At 41.6% G+C, this 23,340-nt stretch overlaps 1 protein-coding gene across 4 annotated transcripts in view; it reads left to right on the top strand.

Moving 5' to 3' along the window:
• The window catches only part of PPP2R5E (protein phosphatase 2, regulatory subunit B', epsilon isoform), a 182,509-nt gene that overhangs the window by 153,198 nt on the left and 5,971 nt on the right, over positions 1-23,340 (top strand). For 3 of the 4 annotated variants that reach the window (XM_011978282.1, XM_011978281.1, XM_011978284.1), the window contains 8 exons: positions 4,015-4,145; positions 5,203-5,262; positions 6,405-6,513; positions 8,291-8,344; positions 8,448-8,498; positions 10,579-10,698; positions 15,851-15,978; positions 18,290-18,391. In XM_011978282.1, the coding sequence (XP_011833672.1) occupies positions 4,015-4,145; positions 5,203-5,262; positions 6,405-6,513; positions 8,291-8,344; positions 8,448-8,498; positions 10,579-10,698; positions 15,851-15,978; positions 18,290-18,391 (755 nt within the window). The remainder of the gene's footprint in view (positions 1-4,014; positions 4,146-5,202; positions 5,263-6,404; positions 6,514-8,290; positions 8,345-8,447; positions 8,499-10,578; positions 10,699-15,850; positions 15,979-18,289; positions 18,392-23,340) is intronic. The other variant, XM_011978283.1, reaches the window with a different exon arrangement.

The following is a 23,340-nucleotide window of genomic DNA, read 5'->3' as shown; positions in this document are numbered from 1 at the left end:
ATGGAATCATACATTGTATGGCCTTCTGTGTCTGGTTTCTTTTACTTAGCATGATGTTTGAAAGATTCATTCATGTTGTAACATGTATCAGTACTTTGTTCCTTTTTATGGCTGAATAATATTCCCTGGCATCACATTTTGTTTATTAGCTGACAGATATTTGGGTTGTTTCACTTTTTAACTATTATGAATATTGCTCCCATGAACATTTGTGTACACGTTTTTGTGTGGACATGTGTTTTCGCTTCTGTTGGATATATACATGAAAGTGGAATTGCTTAGTCATATGGTAACTCTGTGGGAGACTGAGGAACTGCCAAACTGTTTTCCAAAATAGCTGCACCATTTTACATTCTTACCAACAATGATGAGGTTTCCAGTTTCTCCATATCCTCGCCAACACTTTTTATTATCCCTCTTTTTCATTATAGCCTTCCATTGAGTATCTCCTTGTTGGGTTTTCTTTTTTTTGTTTCCGAGGTGGAGTCTTGCTCTGTCGCCTAGGCTGGAGTACAGCGGTGCGATCTCGGCTCACTGCAAACTCTACCTCAGGTTCAAGCAATTCTTCTGCCTCAGCCTCCTGAGTAGCTGGGAATACAGGCATGTGCCAGCATGCCTGGCTAATTTTTGTGTTTTTAGTGGAGATGGGATTTCACCGTGTTGGCCAGGCTGATCTCAAACCATGACCTCGTGATCTACCCCCTCAGCTCCCAAAGTGCTGGGATTACAGGTGTGAGCCAGGGTTTGCTTTTCTGTAATGATCAATAAAATAGAGCACTTTTCATGTGTTTATTAACCAAAATTTGTATACTTCCTTTGCGATTTAGCTGTTAAATAAAATCCTTTGTTCATTTTTAAACTGGGTTTTCTTCTTATTGTTGAGCTTTTAAAATTATTTTTTCTTGTTTTTTTTTTTTTTTTTTTTTTGCAGAGTTTCTCTCTCTGTTGCTCAGACTGAAGTGCAGTGGCACGATCACGGCTCAGTGCAGTCTTGATCTCCTGAGGCTCAGGTGATATCCTCCCACTTGAGCCTCCCAAATACCTGGAACTACAGGCATGTGCCACCAAGCCTGGCTAATTTTTGAATTTCTTTGTAGAGACAGGATTTTGCCGTGTTGCCAAGACTGGTCTCAAAATGCTGGGCACAAGCGATCCACCCGCCTCTGCCTCCCAAAGTGCTGAGATTGTAGGCGTGAGCCACCATGCTTGACCTAAAAGTTCTTTATATATTGTGGATACTAGTCCCTTAGCAGATATATGGTTTATAAATACAGTTGACCTTGAACAGTGCAGATATTAGGGGCAGTGAACCCCTGAGCAGTTGAAAAGTATATGTATAACTTGACTTTCCAGAAACTTAACTACAAATAGCCTGCTGTTGACAGGAAGCTTTACTGATAACATAAACAGTTGAATAACACATATTTTGTATGCTATCTGTATTATATACTGTTTTCTTACAATAAAGCAAGCTAGAGAAAAGAAAATGTTAAGAAAATTATCAAGAAAAGAAAACACATTTTCTGTTCATTAATGGGAGGTAGATCATCATAAAGATCTTCATCCTTGTGGTCTTCACGTTGCGTAGGCTGAGGAGGTTGGGAGGAAGAGGAAGGGTTGGTCTTGCTGTCTCAGGGTAGCAAGAGTGGAAGAAAAAAAAATTTTTTTTAAAATTGAGACCGAGTCTTGCTCTCTCTCCCAGGCTGGAGTTCAGTGGTGCAGTCTCGGCTCACTGCGACATCTGCCTCCCAAGTTCAAGCAGTTCTCCTGCCTCAGCCTCCTGAGTTGCTAGGATTACAGGCACCCATCACGACACCCAGCTAATTTTTGTACTTTTAGTAGAGATGGGATTTCACCATGTTGGCCAGGCTGGTCTCAAACTCCTGACCTCAAGTGAGCAACCTGCCTCAGCCTCCCAAAGTGCTGGGATCACAGGGGTGAACCACCACGCCCAGCCAAGAGTGGAAGAAAATTTGCATGCAAGTGAACTTGCACAGGGTCAGCTGTATCTTCTCCCAGTGTGTGCATTCTCTTTTCACTTTGTTGATGGTGTCCTTTGAAGCATGAATGGTTTCAATTTGGGGGAAGTCTAATTTATTTGTTTGTTGCTTATGGTTTGGGTCATATCTAAGAAATACCACCTAATCTAGGGTTATGAAGATTTATTCTTTTTTTTTTTATAATTTAGCTCTTAATTTTAGGTTGATTTCATTTTGAGTTAATCTGAATGTATGTTGTGAGGTAGAAGTTCAACTTACTCTTTTGCATGTGGATATGCTGTTGTTCCAGCACCATTTGTTGAAAATGCTATTCTTTCCCCATTGAAATGACTTGGCATTCTTGTTGAAAATCAGTTGACCATAAATGTGAGGGCTTATTTTGGGGCTCTCAATTCTATTCCATTAATCTGTATGTCTGTCTTTATGCCAGTACCACACTGTCTTGATTACTGTATTTGGACTAAGTTTTGAAAGAGAGAAGTGTGAATCTTTCAAGTTTTGTTTCCCTCAAGAGTATTTTGGCTCTTCTGGCTCTCTTGCATTTCCATATTAATTTTAGTATCAGCTTGTCAATGATACAAAAACAAAGCAGCTGGAATTTTTGATAGAGATTGAGTTGAATCTGTTGTGCCCACTGGCATTTGGCTGAAACTTTAGCTTGTTACCTCTTTTGGACTAGTTGCGTGGACTTCATTTTGAGCACATAGATGTGATGTTATCAGGATTTGGTTATTAACTTTAGATTACAAATGTTTGGGAACTTAAACATGTTATCCACGGCTGGGCGTGACCAATATGGCGAAACCTCATCTCTACTAAAAATACAAAAAGTTAGCTGGGTGTGGTGGCAGGTGCCTGTAGTCTCAGCTACTCGGGAGGCTGAGACAGGAGAATTGCTTGCTTGAACCCAGGAGGTAGAGGTTGCAGTGAGCTGTGATCGTGCCACCACTCCAGCCTGGGCAACAGAGCAAGACTCTGTCTCAAAAAAAAAAAAAAAAAAGAAAAACAAAACTTTTTCACATATAACATACGTACGGAAATAATCAGCGTTCACTTCGATGACTGTTTACAGAGTGAGCACACCTACGTAACAAGAATCCGGATCTAAAAAGGACCGTTGCCAATATCATTGAGACTTTTCGATGCTTGCTTTGATTCAGAATTTTTTCATTTTCCTGGATGTTCTAGTAGAGCTGAAGGCTTATCCTTTTTTTTTTTTTTTTTTTTTTTAAAGACTGAGTCTCGCTCTGTCACCCAGACTGGAGTGCAGTGGTGCGATCTCCGCTCACTGCAACCTCTGCCTCCTGGGTTCAAGTGATTCTTCTGCCTCAGCCTTCTGAGTAGCTGTGATTACAGGAGCCCACCACCACACGTGGCTAATTTTTGTATTTTTACTAGAGACAGGGTTTCACCATGTTGTCGAGGGTGGTCTTAAACTCCTGACCTCAGGTGATCCACCTGCCTCGGCCTCCCCAGGTGCTGGGATAACAGGTGTGAGTCACCACGCCCAGTCAGCTTATTTTAAATGTGTATTTGGAATATCAGTAGGTAGCATAGTGAAGTGGTTGAGATCATGGACTTTTGGCCTCAACTGCTGGGATTCAAATTCTAGCTTTACCACCTATAGCTGTGAGACTGTGGGCACATTTCTTAACCCTTATGTGCCCCAGTTTCCTCTTTTGTAAAAGGGGGACAAAACTACCTCATCGGGAGGATTAATATGTAGATTGCGTGGAAAATTGCCTAATGATCACAGTAAGTGCCGTATGTGTATTAGCTGTTACTCATATTATTACTTTTATTGTTGTTATTTTGTATTTGTATTTCTTTAGTGGAATATAAGCTCCTTGTCTGACTTGTTTATCATGATATGCCCAAAAACTAGCACTGTGCCTGGCACATAATAGATATTCAACACATTTTTGAGGAAAGAAGGAGGGGATTTTAAATAATAGAATTCCTAAATCCTTTTCTGAAACTGCCTTTGACAGCTGTAATGTCTCATTTACAACAGCTTCTGGAGCTATTTGACAGCGAAGACCCTCGGGAACGGGACTACTTAAAAACAGTCTTACACAGAATTTATGGCAAGTTTCTTGGTCTTAGAGCATTTATCCGAAAACAGATTAACAATATTTTTCTAAGGTAAGTGGAGGGTAATGGGGGAATAAAGAGAAGCAAAGTTGGTGTTTTTATGGAAGTATTAAGTAAATCTCAAATATCTGAAAACAGTATACTGACTTCTCTTTTTCCCTTTCTGCCTTCCTTCCTTCATTCTCCTGTCCTCTCTCCTTCCTCTCCCTCTACCCGCTTCCCCCTTCTCTCTTCCCCCTTCTCTCTTCCCCCATCTTCTCCTCCCACCCTCTTCCTCCTCTATTCTTCTTCCTCTCCCCCTCCTCCCCTCCCTCTCCTTCTTCTCTACCCCTCCTCTCCCTCTACTTTCCCCCTCCTCCTCCCTCTCTCCTGCTTTCCTCCTCCCCTTTCTCCTCCTCCTCCTCTCCTCCTTTCTTCTCCTCCTCCTCTTTTCTCCCCTCTCCTCCTCCTGTCTTACTCCCTCTCCTTCTCTCCTCCACCATCTCCTCCTCTCCTGGCCCCTCCCCCTTCTCCTCTGCTTTTCCTTCCTCTCCTCCTCTCTTCCCCCACCTCTCCGCCCACCTCTCCCTCCCCCATCTTCCCCCCTCTTCGTCTCTTCCCCCCCTTCCTCTCTTCACCCCTCTCCTCTTCTCCTCCCCCCTTCCCTTCTTTTCTTCCCTCTCCCCCTTCTCCTCTTCTCCTCCCTCTCCTCCTCTCTTCCCCCATCTCTCCTCTGTCTCCTCCTCTCTTCCCCCTCCTCCTCCCTTCTCCCTCTGCTCCTCCTCTTTTCCACCCTCTCCTCCTCTCCTCCCCCCCTGCTCCTCCCTCTCCTTCTCTTTTCCCCTCCTCTTCTCCCCCTCTCTTCCCATCTTGTCTTCCCTCTCCTCTCTTCCCCTGTCTCTCCCCCATCCCTTGTCTCCCCTCTCTCCTCCTCTTTTCCCTCCTCTCCTCCTCCTCTCTTCCTCCTCCTCCTCCTTCTCCCCCTCTTCCCCCTTCTCTTCCCTCTCCTCCTCTCTTCCCCGCTGTCCTCGTCCTCCCCCTTCTCGTCCTCCCCTCCTCCTCCTCTTTTTCTCCCTCCCTTCTCCTCCTCCTCTCCTCCTTTCTCCTCCTGTTTCTTCTCTTCTCTCAGGTTTGTTTATGAAACAGAACACTTCAATGGTGTAGCTGAACTGCTGGAAATATTAGGAAGGTGAGCACGGTTTTTCTAATTGCTAATTTCAGGTGAATGTTATTTTAAAAATTAGGTTCAGGTGGCACCAGGAGATGCTCACCTAGTTCTCTTGCTGTATGTACATTGGGTCTCTGTCATTTGTGCCTGTTAGCATATTTTCCAACTGACTGTACAAGACGCAATTTCATTTCCCTTCTTCCACAATTGTGCATTGCCAGTTCCACTGGAATGACTGAAAGAGCTAACAGTTAATTCATTACTAGAAAGATGATACATCTAATTATGGTCGGGCCAGTTACTCCAAAACATCTTATTCTCATTAGTTTTTAGGCTATCTGGTCCTTTGCCTTATCTGTTGAAAGCAGGTTGATAATAATTGGAAAGATTGCCATTTTCAAAGGAGTTGTGTATCCGGGTATAGTCCTTGAACAGCTGCTGCTTGGAGTAGTGGAATGAATTGGAAAGAGCTGTGGTCTAAGTTTCTACACACAAGGAAGGATAATGTAGCTGGACAACGTGATTACTTAATCTTTTCTCCTAACATGAAGAGAAAAAGAAGGTGAAGTCACACAGCTTTCTCTCAGTGACTTTCCTAGGCTGGGCAGCGGTTTCAGGAATGAGAAGGAATTTTGTTGGGTGTTCAGAAGCAAATTTTCTTCTCTTAAATTTCCTTCCAACTTATTGTATGCCTTGAAGTCATTGAGAAATCCTGGCTGGGTGTGGGGGCTCACGCCTATTATCCCAGCACTTTGGGAGGCCGAGGTGGGCAGATCACTTGCTGCGGTTAAGAATTCTAGACCAGTCTGGACAACATGGTGAAACCTCGTCTCTACTAAAAATACAAAAAAATTAGCCAGGCATGGTGGTGGGTGCCTGTCACCCCAGCTACTCGGGAGGCTGAGCATGGGAATGGCTTGAATCCCAGAGGTGAAGGTTGCAGTGAGCTGAGATTGGGCGACTGCACTCCAGCCTGGGCAATAGAGCAAGACTCTACCTAAAAAAAGAAGAAAAGAAAAGAAATTCTGAATGCCACTGGGGTGGGTATTATGTTGTTTTGTACAACCAAACTGATTAAGTTTAACTAATATCACAAGAACAGTTTGTCTCAGTTTAACTTGTTGTGGTAACATTGCTAATTTGTGTCTCTTTTTTCTCCCTAGTATTATCAATGGCTTTGCTTTACCTCTTAAGGCAGAACACAAACAGTTTCTGGTGAAAGTATTGATCCCCTTACACACTGTCAGGAGCTTATCACTCTTCCATGCACAGGTAGGAGGATTTTGTACAACTACTTTTAGAAGCCAAATAAAAATTTTGCTAACTCATTGTTTTTTTTGATATTGATATAGCCTTTTTTTTTTTTTTCTGAGATGGAGTCTCGCTCTGTTGCCCAGGCTGGAGTGCAGTGGCACAGTCTTAGCTCACTGCAGCCTCCGCCTCCCTGGTTCAAGCGATTCTTCTCACTGAGCCTCCCGAGTAGCTGTGACTACAGGCGTGCACCCCCACGCCTAGCTAATTTTTGTATTTTTAGTAGAGACGGGGTTTCACCATGTTGGCCAGGATGGTCTGCGTCTTCTGACCTCGTGATCCGCCCACCCTGGCCTCCCAAAGTGCTGGGATTACAGGTGTGAGCCACCGTGCCGGGCCTATAGCCTTCATTCCTAAAGGAAAGAGACTTATTAAAGTTTAAAATACTCCATGAGGGAAATAAAAATGTATGCGTTTTTTTCTATGCACAGTAGAATCATGGAAATATTTTTAAAGTGGGAGGAGCCCTTGTTTGGTCATTTTATTTTACAGAGAACTTAGATGACTTGCCCAAGTGCACACAATAACATACTGAACATATTACATATAATAAAATGCACAGGAGCCTAGCAGATGTAGATCTTTGGACTATGTAATCATGTTTTAATGTTCTTGAATATTTTGTTCCATCCTATTTGCATTAGTCTATCAGTTGCCCTTTTTGCCTCCTGTTCTAGGTCACTCACCATGTTTTTATCACTTTCTACACATAAACACTCTCACAAGTAAACAAATCAGTCAGTATTTTCACATTTTTTTCCCTTTAAGCCTTCATCACTTTAAAAAGCATACACTGTCTTGTCCGCATTCTAATTTTTGTGCTAACACTGCCTTGCATGGTCAGTATGTCACTGGGGGTAGATAAATTATTGGGTAGTGTTTTAAATTTTGGATAGGAAAATTTTAAATACGACTAGACTCTGACTCCTTCTTACCCCCATTGGGAAGGTTTTGAGGTTGCATAAAAACGTAACACATTTTTCTAAGCACTGTTCCTCTTTAAATGTGAAATTCTGTATTTCGAGGAAAAATTAATCCATATGTTTCTAATTTAGAACACCATCAGAATGGTCTTTTGCAAGAGTGGTTTTCTTGTCCAAGAATCTTTGCAAGCCCTTTTACAAATCTTGCCTTTGGTTTTGAAATGGGATATCATATTTCATGATTATTATTTTAAACAATCTTAGTTAGATGCGTTAGTACCAGATGTAGAACTATTCTTCCATTTCTCCAGGTTCTGACTGGCGGGTACAATCTTTCATCTCCTCGTGAAACTGCTTTAGTTTGCATGTGCCATTTCAGGCAATTGGCAAAGTTTTTTATTAAGTGCTTATTTCCCATAGAGGACTCTTGTGGAACTACAGTAAAACTCAGTACTGTTGATATTAGCAAAGAGAGAAAGGAAGCCCCTGAGATGTAGCTCAAAGTGTATGTAGGTGAGATAATTCCACAATATGCTGAGTGTGATGTCTCACCTCTGCTTTTCATTAGCTGCATACTTCATGTCCTAATACTTTTTAAAAAAAAAATTCCCTGGAGCCATGTTAATATTAGTCTTTGGCTTGAAAAAGTAGTTTCTTATTTTGCTTTATATAGATTTTATTTTTATGATAATTAAAATGAATTGAATGTGAAGTTATTAAAACCAGTCTGGAAACCTTTTAGGAAGTTTTAATATTATATCTTTTGAGCCCTTACTGTATAGAATTTAAAATTTTGCCTTTTATTTTTTACTCAGCTGGCATATTGTATAGTACAGTTTCTGGAGAAAGATCCTTCACTCACAGAACCAGTAAGTCTTTCTTCCATAATTTCAAAAACTTCACAAAAATTACCTTTCCCAGAAATATATATGAAAAATTAAATGCCATTTGTTTTTCTCCTTTTCATTTTAGGTTATTAGGGGGTTAATGAAATTTTGGCCTAAAACATGTAGTCAAAAAGAGGTAAGTGTTTACTGTCAGAGAGTGTTCATAGTTTACTGAGTATTTTACTGAGTGCCAAGCATTGGGCTAAGCATGTATAAAACCACATCATCAGGGCCAAGCATGGTGGCTCACGCCTGTAATCCCAGCACTTTGGGAGGCCGAGGTGGGCAGATCACTTGAGGTTGGGAGTTCGAGACCAGCCTGACCAACATGGAGAAACCCCATCTCTACTAAAAATACAAAATTAGCCGGGCGTGGTGGCACATGCCTGTAATCTCAGCTACCCAGGAGGCTGAGGCAGGAGAATCGCTTGAATCCGGGAGGTGGAGGTTGCAGTGAGCCGAAATCGTACCATTGCACTCCAGCTTGGGCAATAAGAGTGAAACTCTGTCTCAAAAACAAGACAAAACAAGCAAAACACAGCAAAACAGCATCATCTCATTTAAACCTCATTGTAACTCTATAAGGCAGCGCTGTCAAAACTCTTGTTTTACTAGTTTTGAAACTGTTAGGTTAAATAGCCTGCCCCAGTACACTAAGTAAGTACAGATGATTAGGCCCGAACTCGCCTGCTTAACTCCTGAACCCTGGCTTTTTATTCACTGTGCTATTCAGCCTCAGGTAAGGCCAGGCCAGGCCCTGATCGTGTGTCCAGTTGTCTAGCTTTGTTGATGTTCCCTTCCTAGTGGCCGTGTTCATAATATGAAGGTTTTGCTGTCACTGTAGAAAGATGCTAGAGCAGCCTGCCCAAATACTCACTTTAAAGCATAGTATAACTGGATCTTACTGTGTCATCTTAGGATAGACAACAGACCTTTAGTTTCAACCATTCACAAATTACCCTGGAGGGTTCAGACCTACAATCATTTGTACCTTTGCTGAGAACTCACCAGGCAGGTGCTACTTTGTGAGGTTGCTTTAGGGTAGTGCGTGAGTTTCTTAGCTGGAGGTGAGCCTAACTGAGCACCAGATCTGCAGCCACTCTTCTGGCAGGTTATCAACCATGTGGAAAATGGCTCAGAAAAAAAGATCAGCTGTTAGTTTTATATTTGGTTAAAATTTTGGGAGAAATTCCATTTACATATTAACAAATGGCAAGGGTCTACTATGTTTTACTTTTAGCAGAAATACCTTCCTTCTCAAATCAGCTTCAGTTCTCCAAACCCTATTTTAATTTCAGAAAGTCATTTAATTAAAATCTGTTAGGTAAAATTGAACTGTGCATTGCTACCCAGATACATTTCAAAATATGAAGGCATTGTTATTTTTCATACTTTGATTGCTCACTTTATTTTTTTTTCAAAGTAATTATTTTTTTATAGCTACATACATAAACTGGTTTTTATTTCTCTGTCATTTTCCCATTATATTTAAAACAATTGACTCTACTGTGGATTTGGCTCCATACTGTGATCTAAAAACTCTGTTTCTTGCGGCACCCGGTGCTGAGTTCACAAGATTCACTCTGCTCTGTAGAGAGCGTGCGTGCGTGCGTGCGTGTGTGTGTGCATGCATGTGCGTGTGCGTGTGTCTAGAATGCGTCAGTGCGTGCTCATGGGTTTAAAGTGGCACCGGCATGTGGGTGAGTCTGCTCATTTGTGTTTCTTGAACTTTTTGTTGTATTAATGAGTGCGTTCTAGAGCATCAAGCATGTAGCAAGGGGCTATAAGTATTTGGCAAATGACCACATTTGAACTTTTGCTCTTCCATGTAGGAGGGCTACCTTCTCATTGTTTAAAAAAAAACAAAAAAAGTGTTGTGGAAAGAGAGCTGGGTTACTGGTAATAGAGAGGAAAACCCTACGGGGTCAGTTTTGCTTCTCAGGGGCCGGCGCAGTGTGTGAGTGTCCCTCGTTCTGTGTAACATATGTAACAAGTAAGAGTATTTTTTCCAAGTATGTAGAATTTTTCCAAGTACCCTGTGGTGAATTCTTTGTGGAACAAACATCTTCTAACATGGGATAATGCCTAGTTCATTTATGTTTGGTGTTATGTGTAAATTTTTCTTACAGTAGTCCAAACTTTCATTAGTCCTCCTTGTTCTTATGGATTTTTTTGTGTGACATGCCTCACATCTTGTGTTTTGCTTGTACTTACAGGTCATGTTCCTTGGGGAACTGGAAGAAATATTGGATGTGATTGAACCTTCACAATTTGTTAAAATCCAAGAACCTTTGTTTAAACAAATCGCCAAGTGTGTATCTAGCCCCCATTTTCAGGTTAGTAGTAAAGAGGACATGAGCCAGGGAGCATGAGTTATTTTGGTTAAATTTTATTTGTTTCAAAAGCAATGTAATGGACACTAGCCACCTCTTGTTTATTTGCTATCTCCTCACAGGATAATAATTTTAACAGTGGCCACCTTATCTTGAGCGCTTGATACCTAACAGCCACAGTAATGGTGCTTTCTCTCCAGTAGCTTTAATTCTGCTAACACCCTGCAAGGAGGGCATTATGGTTTTTTATAGACATGCAGATATGAACACTGAAGCTCAAAATGGTCAAAAGTATTTCAGATAATTCCTAAATAAGTGGGCTGGTGGGGTTTCTCTACTGTGTAAGAGAGAATGCTAAATAGTGTTTAAGAGGAAAAAGGAGAAAACCTAATATTCCATACTATGCTAGATACTTTACGTACATTGTTTATAAATGTCCCATTATCCGCTGAAGCTTTTCTAGATGGAAAAAAAAAAAAAAAGAGGCTCGGAGAGCAATTTACTGTAGGTCCCAAGTCGATAGAGAGTAGAGTCAAATTTTGATCTTTGGTGTAGCTGCTTGCTAAAGCCAGTGACCTTCCCGTGACACTGCTCTGCCTCCTCGTGGCCACTCAGGGTCAACGCTTTTCTTTCTTGGGGCCATGGCTGCTGTGCTGTGGAACCCATATGGGAGGGAAGAAGGGTAAACTGGGGGAGCACACATTAGGTTTGATCCTTTGGCTGTCTCACCTAAGGCCCGTTTCATAAACTTAGACTCTGCCTATTGATTGGAAGAGATTGTTCAGAGTGTGGTTCTTAGCACAGAACCAGACCTCTAATGGTGTCATTTGATGGTGGACTTTTTCCCTAAGCTGTCATTATGCTGCATAGTTAGAGACACTGGCTGCTGCTGCTGTTTTGATTTCTGACCAAAAGACATGTTAATATGTTAAAGCAGTAACCTTATGGCAATCCAGCAGTTGTACCACAAAGCAAGAAAAAAGAAGGTAGAAACTGTGACAAGCCTGAATAAAAATGGAAAAATTACAGAACGGTATATAGATATTTTGATACCACCCAGGGCCTTTAGTGCTCACATATCTGGATTGTTTGCCTTAGTTTTTTTCATTTTTCAGCAGGATGTTTGGCATTATGGAGGTCAAGGAACAAGTATCTTTTTTTTTTTTGAGGCAGAGTCTCACTTTGTTGCCCAGGCTGGAGTGCAATGGTGCGGTCTCGGCTCACTGCAGGCTCCGCCTCCCGGGAAACAAGTATCTTTTTAAAAATGAGCATCACCAGCCGGGCGCAGTGGCTCATGCCTGTGATCCCAGCACTTCGGGAGGCTGAGGCGGGTGGATCATGAGGTCAGGAGTTTGAGACCAGCCTGGCCAACATGGTGAAACCCGGTCTCTACTAAAAATACAAAAATTTAGCTGGGCGTGGTAGCGGGCGCCTGTAATCCCAACTACTCAGGAAGCTGTGGCAGGAGAATCACTTGAAACCGGAAGGCAGAGATTGCAGTGAGCCAAGATTACGCCATTGTACTCCAGCCTGGGCAACAAGAGCGAAGCTCCATCTTAAAAAAAAAAAAAAAAAAAACCTCACCAGAAAGGCCTAAGTGATACCCAGAAGCTTAGAAAAGAGAGGCCATATCTTGGTCAGCTTGGGCTGCCATAACATAACACCATAGACTGGCGACGTAAACATGTATTTTCTCACAGCCCTGGAGGCCAGAAGTTTGAGATCAGGATGATAGCATGGTTGGTTTCTGGTGAGATCCTGCTTTCTGGCATGCAGATGGCCCTCTTCTTGCTGTGCGCTCGTGTGGCCTTTCCTGGCGTGTGCATACAGAGAGAGGCAGTCTCACTCTCTTCCTCTTCTTATAAGACCCCCAGTGTTATTTGGTTAGGACCCCACCCTTATGAGCTCATGTAACCTTAATTACCTCCTAAAAGTCATGTGTCCAAATACAGTCATGTTGGGGGTTAGGACTTCAACATATGAATTGTGAAGGGCACACAATTCAATTTGTAGCAGAAAGAAAAAAGAATTTTCAATTATTTGACAGAAGTAAAATTGAGAACAAAGGAAAGAGGCTCTTATTTATTAAGTGTTCATTAATAAATGTTTACTGGATAAACCAACAAATACATTAATAAATGTTTGCTGGTTCATCCATAAACATTTATTAATGAATTTGCTGGTTCATCCATTTATTGAGTGGCCGCCCTATGTAGCCAGACACTTCTCATTGTTTGCCTCAGGTATGTCATTAGGATCTGAGGTCTGCACGCTGGTGACACTGCCTCTGTGTGTGCAGAAGGACAATGGATCCCAGGAAAGTAGTGGCTCTGTCCTATTGTCAGACACAGTAATTTTTAACTTTGCATGAACAATACCTTTCCTCTTTAAGGAGCTGGATACATACTTCTGTTAGTGGGTTTACATATTAAAATGGATATATAAGAGATTAAGAAAGTTGTTAGAGTTAAATGGCAGGTAAGTATTGGACTCTGGAGGAACATCCAAAGAGACCATGGGAGGATGCTAGTAAAGAAGGAGGCACCTAGGATTTTCCTCCAACCAGTTAGAATGTTCAGAACAGCCTCATTCTTACTCTTTTTTTCTCCCTCTCCTTGCCTCCTGCTTTATCTGCATCAGCTACCTCATTTGCTTTGATGATTCCCAAACACATTGTCCTCATCCATGCCTCTGCCTTCCTTTCCTTAATACCCTCTACCTGGAATGCCCTTTCCTTCATCCTTCGAAGCCCAGCTTAAATGCCACTTGCCTATGTTACATTTCTTTTTTTTTTTTTTTTTGAGACGGAGTCTTGCCGTGTCGCCCAGGCTGGAGTGCAGTGGTGCAGTTGTAGTTCACTGCAGCATCTGCCTCCCGGGTTCAAGCGATTCTTGTGCCTCAGCTTCCCGAGTAGCTGGGACCACAGGTGCGCCCCACCATGTGCAGCTAATTTTTATGTTTTTAGTAGAGATGGGGGTTTTGCCATGTTGGCCAGACTGGTCTTGAACTCCTGACCTCAAATGATCCACCCACCTTGGCATCCCAAAGTGCTGGGATTACAGGCGTGAGCCACCACACTCAGCCCCACCTATGTTACATTTCTGCCACTCTTCTGTTTCCCAAGTCATCTGGATTATCGATTCTACTCTTTTCCCCTCCTTCCCCTGACACTTTATTCATGTATCTGATATAGCATGTGTCACAGTTTACTTTGGATAGGCTTGTAGATGCCCCTTCTCCCACCAGCGTGTGAACTCTTTATGGATAACAGAGTAAAGAGGTTAAGAATAGGGACTTTGGAATCTGCCACTTACTAGCCATGTGACCTTGAGCCAATGGCTTATCTCTCTGAGTCTCAGATTCTTCATCCACAAAATAGAAAAGTAATGGTACCAACTCTGTTGGTTGTGAGGAAATGAGATATTATAGATGTGGGACACTTAGCACAGCACGTGGCATATAGTGAACATGCAGTAATGATTGTTTTCTTTGTACTCTCAGGGTCTAGTGCCTAATGAGTCCCAGGGTTTGGTTTTATTTTGTTTTTTTGAACCAAGCTGAATAATATAAATGGAAAAATTCTGATTTCTCAGTGTCTTCCGGTTAGATACATCTTATACCATTTTGTTCTCTTCTAAAACACAGCTTCTTAATCTGTATAAATGAAAGAAGCCACCCCTTTTTCCCTTTTCCCCTATAACTACCCTTTTTAGAGATTTTAGGTTTTGTTTTTGAGATGTTCCTTTGAATTCATGAAATCCAAGATGAGCCAATCAGGCCCAGCAGACCAAATTAGAGCCAGTTGATAGCTTGGTGGGCAGAGAAAAGGGATCTAAGAGATCTGAGAGGGTAGGTGCAGCCAGTGTCCCTGAGACCAGAAACTGAGCAGAAATCTCCTGGCTTTCACAGGAAGGGACCAGAAACACTGGAAGAAGCCCTAGAAGTGAGGCCCCAGTCTTTACCATTTATTACCAGTGTAATCTTGCCTATATTATTCCGCCTCTCTGAATCTCTGTGTCCTCATCTGTAAAATGAACACAGTGGTATCTCCTTTTGGGATGGTGGTAAGGATGATACATTCTACTTGCCGTGTAGGCACAGTGCCTGCCCATAGGAGGCACTTAGTAAATATTGGCTGCTTTACAGGGATGGACAACTGTGGGTGTTCCTCAGTAGCTGTGACTGAATGCTAACTATATGCTGGGCACTGGGTTCGATCTAAGTGTGTGTGATGAAAAACGTGAGCCAGGAAAGGGGACCAGTAAGATGTGCTAAAGTGATGTCAGGAAAGTGTGGAATCAGATGACCTGGCAGAATTAGAGAAGAATATAAACAAACAGGAAAACTTGTTTTCCTTCCCTGAGTTGATGAACCACTTGAACCACTCTGAATTTTTTTTTTTTGGGTAGGAGGGGAAGACATGGTCTTGTTCTGTCACCCAAGCTGGAGTTCAGTGGCTTGATCTTGGCTCACTGCAACCCCTGCCTCCTAGGCTCAAGCAATCCTCCCATCTCAGCCTCCCAAGTAGGTGGGACTATAGGCACATGCCACCAATCCTGGCTAATTTTTGTGTTTTTGTAGAGGCAAGGTCTCCCCATGTTGCCCAGGCTGGTCTCAGACTCTTGGGCTTAAGCGATCTGCCTACCTCGGCCTCCCAAAGTGCTGGGATTACAGGCGTGAGCCACCGTGCCTGGCCCACTTTGGAATTTTCTAAGACATTTAAAATCCGCAAACATTTAAAATGTGGGCTGGGCACGGTGGCTCATGCCTGTAATCCCAACACTTTGGGAGGTTGAAGTGGGCGGATCACAAGGTCAGGAGATCGAGACCATCCTGGCCAACATGGTGAAATCCCATCTCTACTAAAAATACAAAAATTAGCTAGGCTTAGTGGCGCGTGCCTGTTGTCCCAGCTACTCGGGAGGCTGAGGCAGGAGAATCGCTTGAACCCAAGAGGCAGAGGTTGCAGTGAGCTGAGATCACACCACTAGTGAGACTCCATCTCAAAAAAAAAATTAACATGTGATTAATATTTAATTTTAATGGAATGATTTAAAAATGGCCTTTTAAAAATCTTTTGTTTGGAAATATTTGTAAGTTTGTTTTATCTTTGTCTTTTTCTCTCTCTTAACATTTTATTTTTCTTTTCCCAAAGGTGGCAGAAAGAGCACTCTATTATTGGAATAATGAATACATCATGAGTTTGATAGAAGAAAACTCTAACGTCATCCTTCCCATCATGTTTTCCAGCCTTTATAGGATTTCAAAAGAACATTGGAATCCGTAGGTTTTCAGTTTCTTTCCTCTGTTCTCTTCGTCCCTTCCTCTCTTTCTTTCCCTTCAGCCTTATTATGTGCCAGATGCTGTCCTTGTTGCTGAAGACGTATGTGAAAAGATAAAATCCTTACCTTCTGGGGATTCACTGACTGGAGAAAATAAACAGATACTTTAACAAAATACCAGTCAAAGTATCTGTTTACTAGACAGTCTTCTTGATCTGTCTGTGAAGGTAGCAGATCTTTTGGGGAGGCACTGCAGCTGAGAGGAGAGGTGTGTAGATACTGACGGCATGGCCATGCTTAGACTGAATCTGAAAGGAATTTGGCAGGTGGATGGCATGGGTAGAGCCCTTTCAGACGGTGGGTCCATCCATCATATTAAAAGTCACAAAGATGTCAAAAGCACCTGTCAGTTTCTGAGACCTGTGAGTTTGGGAGGGCTGAGGCACAAAGTCTTTTGGGGAGGGTGCTAGAGGATGTGGCTAGAAAAGATTGTGGGACTCGTGTGAACCTTCACCAAGTAGATGATGAGAAAGTACTGAAGGGTTGTAAATGGGGAAGTGGTCTGACTAGGTTTGCGTTTTAGTGTGATCTGTTTCTTAACAGCTAACTCAGTTGCTATATGTATCTCTTGGAAAGGAGTAAGTTTAAAATAATCAAGGAGAAGTTTAACATCCAGCCCGATGAAAGTTAAAGCATTCTGAATTTGAATGCCTTTACATTTTTCTCTGTGGAATAGAAGGAAAATTTAATGTGGCATTTAAAAATTGGTAGATACAATTCAGTATATTAATAATATGTTTATCTTTAAACATTTTGCAAGTAATTATAGTATGTCACATTTCTCATTTTTCAAATTTGCCAAATTTTATTAATAGAACTTGTAAAAATAAGGAGCTGGTGGTAACAGTTAAGTCCCTTTATACAGATAGTCCCTTGAGGACGTTCTGGCAAGTGTCTGTAACTACTCAGTGTACTATATTTGGTGCTTTCCCATCACTGCCCTTGGGAGGAAGGTCATTCTGGAACCTTAACAGAAAAGAACTTAAATTTTCCTTTTAATGGCACAAGGCAGAAGCTACACAGCAAGTGTACTTTCTTGTAAATGTTTTGGAAACATCAGACTCATGGTTTATTTAATATATGGCTAATTTTTACCAATGCCTTTTTCAGTGATATTAGGAGCATGTTTGTTGCAAAACGGAAGCAACGGATATTTTTGCAAAAGGAAAAGCTATTTAGACTCTAGTCTGAAGCTATCAAGCCCATCAGAACCTTGTCCTCACATTGCCTAAGTATGGGCTACCATTTTGGCTGTTTAGCTGTTTAGTGTCCCATAGGTAATAGCAACCATCCCAGCTTGCCAGTTATCTTATCAGCATATATTTTGGGTCAGCAGGACTGGTGCAGATCACAGCTAGACAAATAACTCATGTTGAACCACCCAACGTACATGGGGGCTTGATTTCATTTCTGTGGATAAGAATTATATGTATATATATACACACACACACACACACACACACATATATACACACACACACACATTTATATATAACATTCGTTTCTATGGAAGTAGCTTCTGATTTTGATGAATTATGTGTTATTTAGAAAATAGAATTCTATGCAAATTCAGGTGTCTAAGGTTCGTGCTGTCACAGATCCTTATTTTAGGGTGAAGTTGCTTTACTATTATACTTGCCTTTTTATGAAATGAAATTATCAAATGCCCACAGGCAGCTCTATTCTGGGTGCCAATAATTAGAAGGGCAGGCCGGGCACTGTGGCTCACGCCTATAATCCCAGCACTTTGAGAGGCCGAGGTGGGCAGATCATCTGAGGTCGGGAGTTCAAGACCAGCCTGACCAACATGGAGAAACCTCGTCTCTACTAAAAGTACAGAATTAGCTGGGCATAGTGGCTCGTGCCTATAATCTGAGCTGCCTGGGAGACTGAGGCAGGATAATTGCTTGAACCCAGGAGGCGGAGGTTGTGGTGAGCCAAGATGGTGCCATTGTACTCCATCCTGGGCAACAAGAGCGAAACTCCATCACAAAGAAGAAAAAAAAAAATTAGAAGGGCAAAATTAGATTTTTTTTTCAAGTTCCACCACCCCTCAGAAAATTATCTTGCCTTGAAATCTCTTAATGTGGAAGTGAACTGTAGGTCATTCTCAGTTGTTCCAACTAAAAAGGGATACAGACAACGTGCGGTGCGAGAAACCATTCAGACAAAAGTTGTGCTTTTGCTTTCTTCATTCAGTATCCCATTTTATAAGACTAACTAACACGTTCCCTTTCTTCTGTGCTTTCCAGGGCTATTGTGGCATTGGTGTACAATGTGTTGAAGGCATTTATGGAAATGAACAGCACCATGTTTGACGAGCTGACAGCCACATACAAGTCAGATCGTCAGCGGTAACTTTTTAAAGCTTTTTTGTCAGCTGTGCATAAAACTATTGAGTTTTTTCCTTGCTCTTTGCTGAAGTTGCCTAATTGTACCTCAAATCTTAAGCAGCACAGTTTTGTTTACAGTCATGCATTGCTTAACAACCAGTATATGTTCTGAGAAATGCATCCTGCGGCAATTGTATTGTGTGAACAGCATAAGTGTATAGTAATTACACAAACCTAGATGGTATAGCCTACTGTGACACACCTGAGCTGTATGGTATTGCCTGTTCTTCCTAGGCTACAATCCTGTACAGTGTGTTACCATGGTGAATACCGTAGCCAATTGTAACACAGATCACTAGGCAGTAGGACTTTTTCAACCCTGTTAAAATTTTATGGGGCCACCGTGGTATATGTGGTCTGTGTTGACCGAAATGTTATTATTTGGCACATGACTGTATTTATATATTCATTTTTGCACCCTTATTAACTGTGTCTTTATTACTGTGCCACTGAGTAACAAAGCTTTGTGACACTGTCATTTTGATAAAGCCTGCTTTCCTCCCTTTCTTTAATAATAGTTTAGTTCTGCCTCAGGGTTAAGAGCCCAGCATATAACTGGTATTTTAGGTTCACTTAAAGGGACCATCAGGTAGTTTTCTATCTGGGATTCACTCCCACTCTGAACTTACTTGAAGTGTAATTGGGCAGATCTTGTACTTCACTCCAATAGCAGGGGGAATGAGGCACCATTTTTCTACCTCTTGGGCCCAGGACTTACTAGAACCCAACAAGTTTATTACAATTTAAAGAACAGTGAAAAGAACATGAAGGTTAATAGTCTGGTATTAACCAGAAATGTTTGAGACCATATGGGAGAACAAAACAGTGGAACTCTTTACAGTACATGCTTATGGCTTACTAAAGCCTTTGTTGGTTTCATTTAGAGGATTCTTCAGTTTTGTTGTATCTTGTCCAATGTGTTCTACTTTCCAAGAGATGTACTTGGGGAGATTATAGAACTCTAGGGAGCTCTTAGTAGTTGAGCCTCTGGTTTGACTTTGATCACCCATAAGCAGGTGTCAGCTTTGTATATCATAAAACTATGGACCTCAGAGGACCCAGAGGTGTGTGCGAGTTTCATACCCAGGGTCTTGCTGAACCTCTCTGGTTCCCGTGGTGCTTTGTCTCATTTTTAGTCTGTCACTTGCATTTTATTGATAAAAAAGAGCAATGAGGAGAACGGTTTGATGGCAGAGGGACCATTGCAATGATTTTCTTTTTTAAGTTACCAGGGATGTGGTTTATGAAAACCAACTTAATTATGGAATATGGTGAGTATTTAGCTGAGAATCTCACAAGCGGCTCAGATTTTGTACCCAGAATATTGGGATTAATATCAATTATGTGATATGTTATTCCACATGTACAGTTTAAACAACTTTTAATTCACTATATTAGCAATTGTTGCAAATTATAAATTCATAATAACCCTCCTTGCCCCAAACTTAAAATCTTTAAAGGATGTTACTTAAAAAACAGGCCAAGGGTACATTTTAATACTGTGGTGTACCATTAAAGGTGCATTGTGCATAACATCTTCTCTTTTAGAGCAACTGAAAACTCATTATTATTATCCTAGTTGAACCAGGATTAAATTTGTAGAATCTCATCAAGAATATTGAAGAACTTGGCTGGGCACAGTGGCTCACACCAGTAATCCCAGCACTTTGGGAGGCTGAGGCAGGCGGATCATCTGAGGTCAGGAGTTCGAGACCATCCTGGTCAACATGGTGAAACTCTGTCTCTACTAAAAATACGAAAATTAGCCAGGCACAGTGGCATGTGCTTGTGGTCCCAGCTACTAGGGAGACCGAGCTGGGAAGGTCACTTGAACCCGGGAGGTGGAGGTTGAGGTGAGCTAAGATCACGCCACTGTACTCCACCTTGGACATTGGAGCGAGACTCTGTCTCAAAAAAAAAAAATTGAAGAACTTATTTCTACTCAAATTATTTGGTTTGTATTTAGTGAACTTTAGTAATAAAACTATTTTCTGATTATTATCTGAACTAAATAGATCAAACCCTCAAAAAAGCTAAGAATTAACTAGGGGGACCAGGAATAGATAAAACTATGAGGTTGATTGTGATATTCTGGCATATTACAGTTATTTATAATGAGTGCACTTTCTTAATGAGAAAATGGGGGCCAGGCGTGGTGACTCACGCCTGTAATCCCAGCACTTTGGGAGGCCGAAGCGGGCAGATCACCTGAGGTTGGGAGTTCACAACCAGCCTGACGAACATGGAGAAACCCCATCTCTCCTACAAAGTACAAAATTAGCCAGGCATGGTGGCACATGCCTGTAATCCCAGCTACTTGGGAGGCTGAGGCAGGAGAATCACTTGAACCCGGGAAGGGGAGGTTGCCATGAGCAGAGATTGTGCCATTGCACTTCAGCCTGGGCAACAAGAGCGAAACTCCGTCTCAAAAAAAAAGGCTGGGTGCGGTGGCTCACGCCTGTAATCCTAGCACTTTGGGAGGCTGAGGCGGGTGGATCACGAAGTCAGGAGATCGAGACCATTCTGGCTAACACGGTGAAACTCTGTCTCTACTAAAAATACAAAAAATTAGCTGGGCGTGGTGGCAGGCACCTGTAGTCTCAGCTACTCGGGAGGCTGAGGCAGGAGAATGGCGTGAACCTGGGAGGCAGAGCTTGCAGTGAGCCGAGATTGTACCACTGCACTCCAGCCTGGGTGACAGAGCAAGACTGTGTCTCAAAAAAAAAAAAGAAAAAATGGGTTTTTAAAAGCAAGGATAATAATTTGTCAAATGAGCAATAGAAGGGTGTACTGACAGATGGAAACACTGGTTTCTCCATAGGTGTGGGAATAGGACAAGAGAATGAAGAAATGTATTTGGTACTATCAGAGAATAACTGAATGGACAGTTTTACTTCAGGATGGCGAGAAGTTAATGGTTTCAGTTCAGATCAAATTTTGAAATATTACAAATCTGAAAATGGTGGGTGGAATAAGTAGTTAACACTGTTAGATACATATGCCAACATCAGTGCTATGTAAAATTGAAATTAGAAGAGAATTTGACAATATCCCCTGCATGACAGTGTGGTTAAGTGTTAAAATTTCCACCTACAGGGAGAGAGAAAAGTGGGAAAGATTGGGGGTGACAATAACTGTATCAGCAATATTTAGAATTTTTAAAGATGAAGTTGTCAGTGTGAAAGCTGTGTTATGTGATATGCTTAGTTATGTGATAACTAAGCATAATGCTCAGTTGGAAGAAAAGCCCCACAGGATAAATTGCATTGATTGCCATAAATCTCTTGATCAAAAACACAAAACACTTTGGTAACAAGATGATGAATGTTTTAATGATGTCAACACTTAATTAACCCATTTATGCCTAGTGTTCCATTATTGTAATGCTAAGCTTGTGGGAGTTATTTCTATCCCACTGCTCAAGGTCATCGCCAAGTTCTGATTTTTCACAAAAAAATTTTGCAACCTTTGGCATAAATTGGTTAAAACTGCAAATTAGGGCAATGTGAACCTGAAATACATTGAAATGTTTTTTAGTTGAGTAAAATTCCAAGCCCTTGCTTATCATCCCCTTCTCCCTCCAAATAAAAAGGTCATATTCATCGAAAGTCAGCAGGATCTATAGAATTGATTTATATATATCCAAATTGTGTTCCTTGCTAATATTTATTTAGTCCTTGTATTATCCCCAGACTGCACTTAGAAACAAAAAGTGATAATTTGCCAAACAGCTCGATTATGTTTAGAACCTGGAATGCACCAGGAGTGGTGATGCACACCTGTAGTCCCAGCCACTCAGGAGGCTGAGGCAAGAGGATTGCTTGAGCCCAAGTGGTTGAGGCTACAGTGAGCTATGATTGTGCCTCTGCACTTTAGCCTGGGCGACAGAATGAGACCCTGTCTCTAAGAAAAAAAAAAGAAGAATCTGGAATCCGTAATGATTAGATTGGAGGATTATCTAATCTTGCCCTTACTGTCCTGTAAGTGCCATTTTTTCAGGGTCAAAATTAACAAATAGGTAATTATATGAAAACTGTTCTGCTCACTGAAATTTATATTGTGCAGATTTGTATTTGAGATAGCTGAAACTAATTATGGTAAACAAGGCCTAAGTTATGAAAATATTACCTATTAAGTGATATTAATTACCATATGGCTTTAGTGAGCCATAAGCATGTATTGTAAAGAGTTCCACTGACATGTGCTCCCATATGGTCTCAAACATTTCTGGTTAATACCAGACTATTATGGTATTATAATTCAACATTCCTTCAAGTCTCTAGTGGAATAAGAATATAAAATTACTTAGGTTTTTCTAGAGTTTTTTGGGAGTTGGAGGGGATGAAGATTAATCTCTATTGCTCTATTAATTAAAAGTTATTAATATACCTTTTAAAAACATTGGTTATAATGTTTTAAAAAATGAGGCATTGGAATTACATACAAATTTCACTCAACCCATGTGGATTTCCCTGAGTAGAAATTGTACTGTGGCTAAAGTTTTAATCCTTGCTGCATGAGGTAGTGCATGGATTATATCCCCATGCCTGAGATTGTGGAGCCCCCATTTTCAGGGATTATCTGAATTCCTGGATTTATGAATGTTAATTTGGGTCTGCTTTTTTTTTTTTTTTTTTAATTTTGTTTTGTTTTGTTTTGTTTGAGATGGAGTTTTGCCCTGTTGCCCAGGCTGGTGTGCAGTGGCGTGATCTCGGCTCACTGCAAGCTCCGCCTCCCGGGTTTATGCCATTCTCCTGCCTCAGCCTCCCAAGTAGCTGGGACTACAGGCGCCCGCCACCATGCCTGGCTAAGTTTTTTGTATTTTTAGTAGAGACAGGGTTTCACCGTGTTAGCCAGGATGGTCTCGATCTCCTGACCTCGTGATCTGCCCGCCTCGGCCTCCCAAAGTG

Source organism: Mandrillus leucophaeus, unplaced genomic scaffold, assembly GCF_000951045.1.
Source record: "Mandrillus leucophaeus isolate KB7577 unplaced genomic scaffold, Mleu.le_1.0 Scaffold192, whole genome shotgun sequence".
NCBI lineage: Eukaryota > Metazoa > Chordata > Mammalia > Primates > Cercopithecidae > Mandrillus > Mandrillus leucophaeus.
Note: the sequence above shows the minus strand (reverse complement) of the source record. Positions and strands in the feature narration are given on the sequence as shown.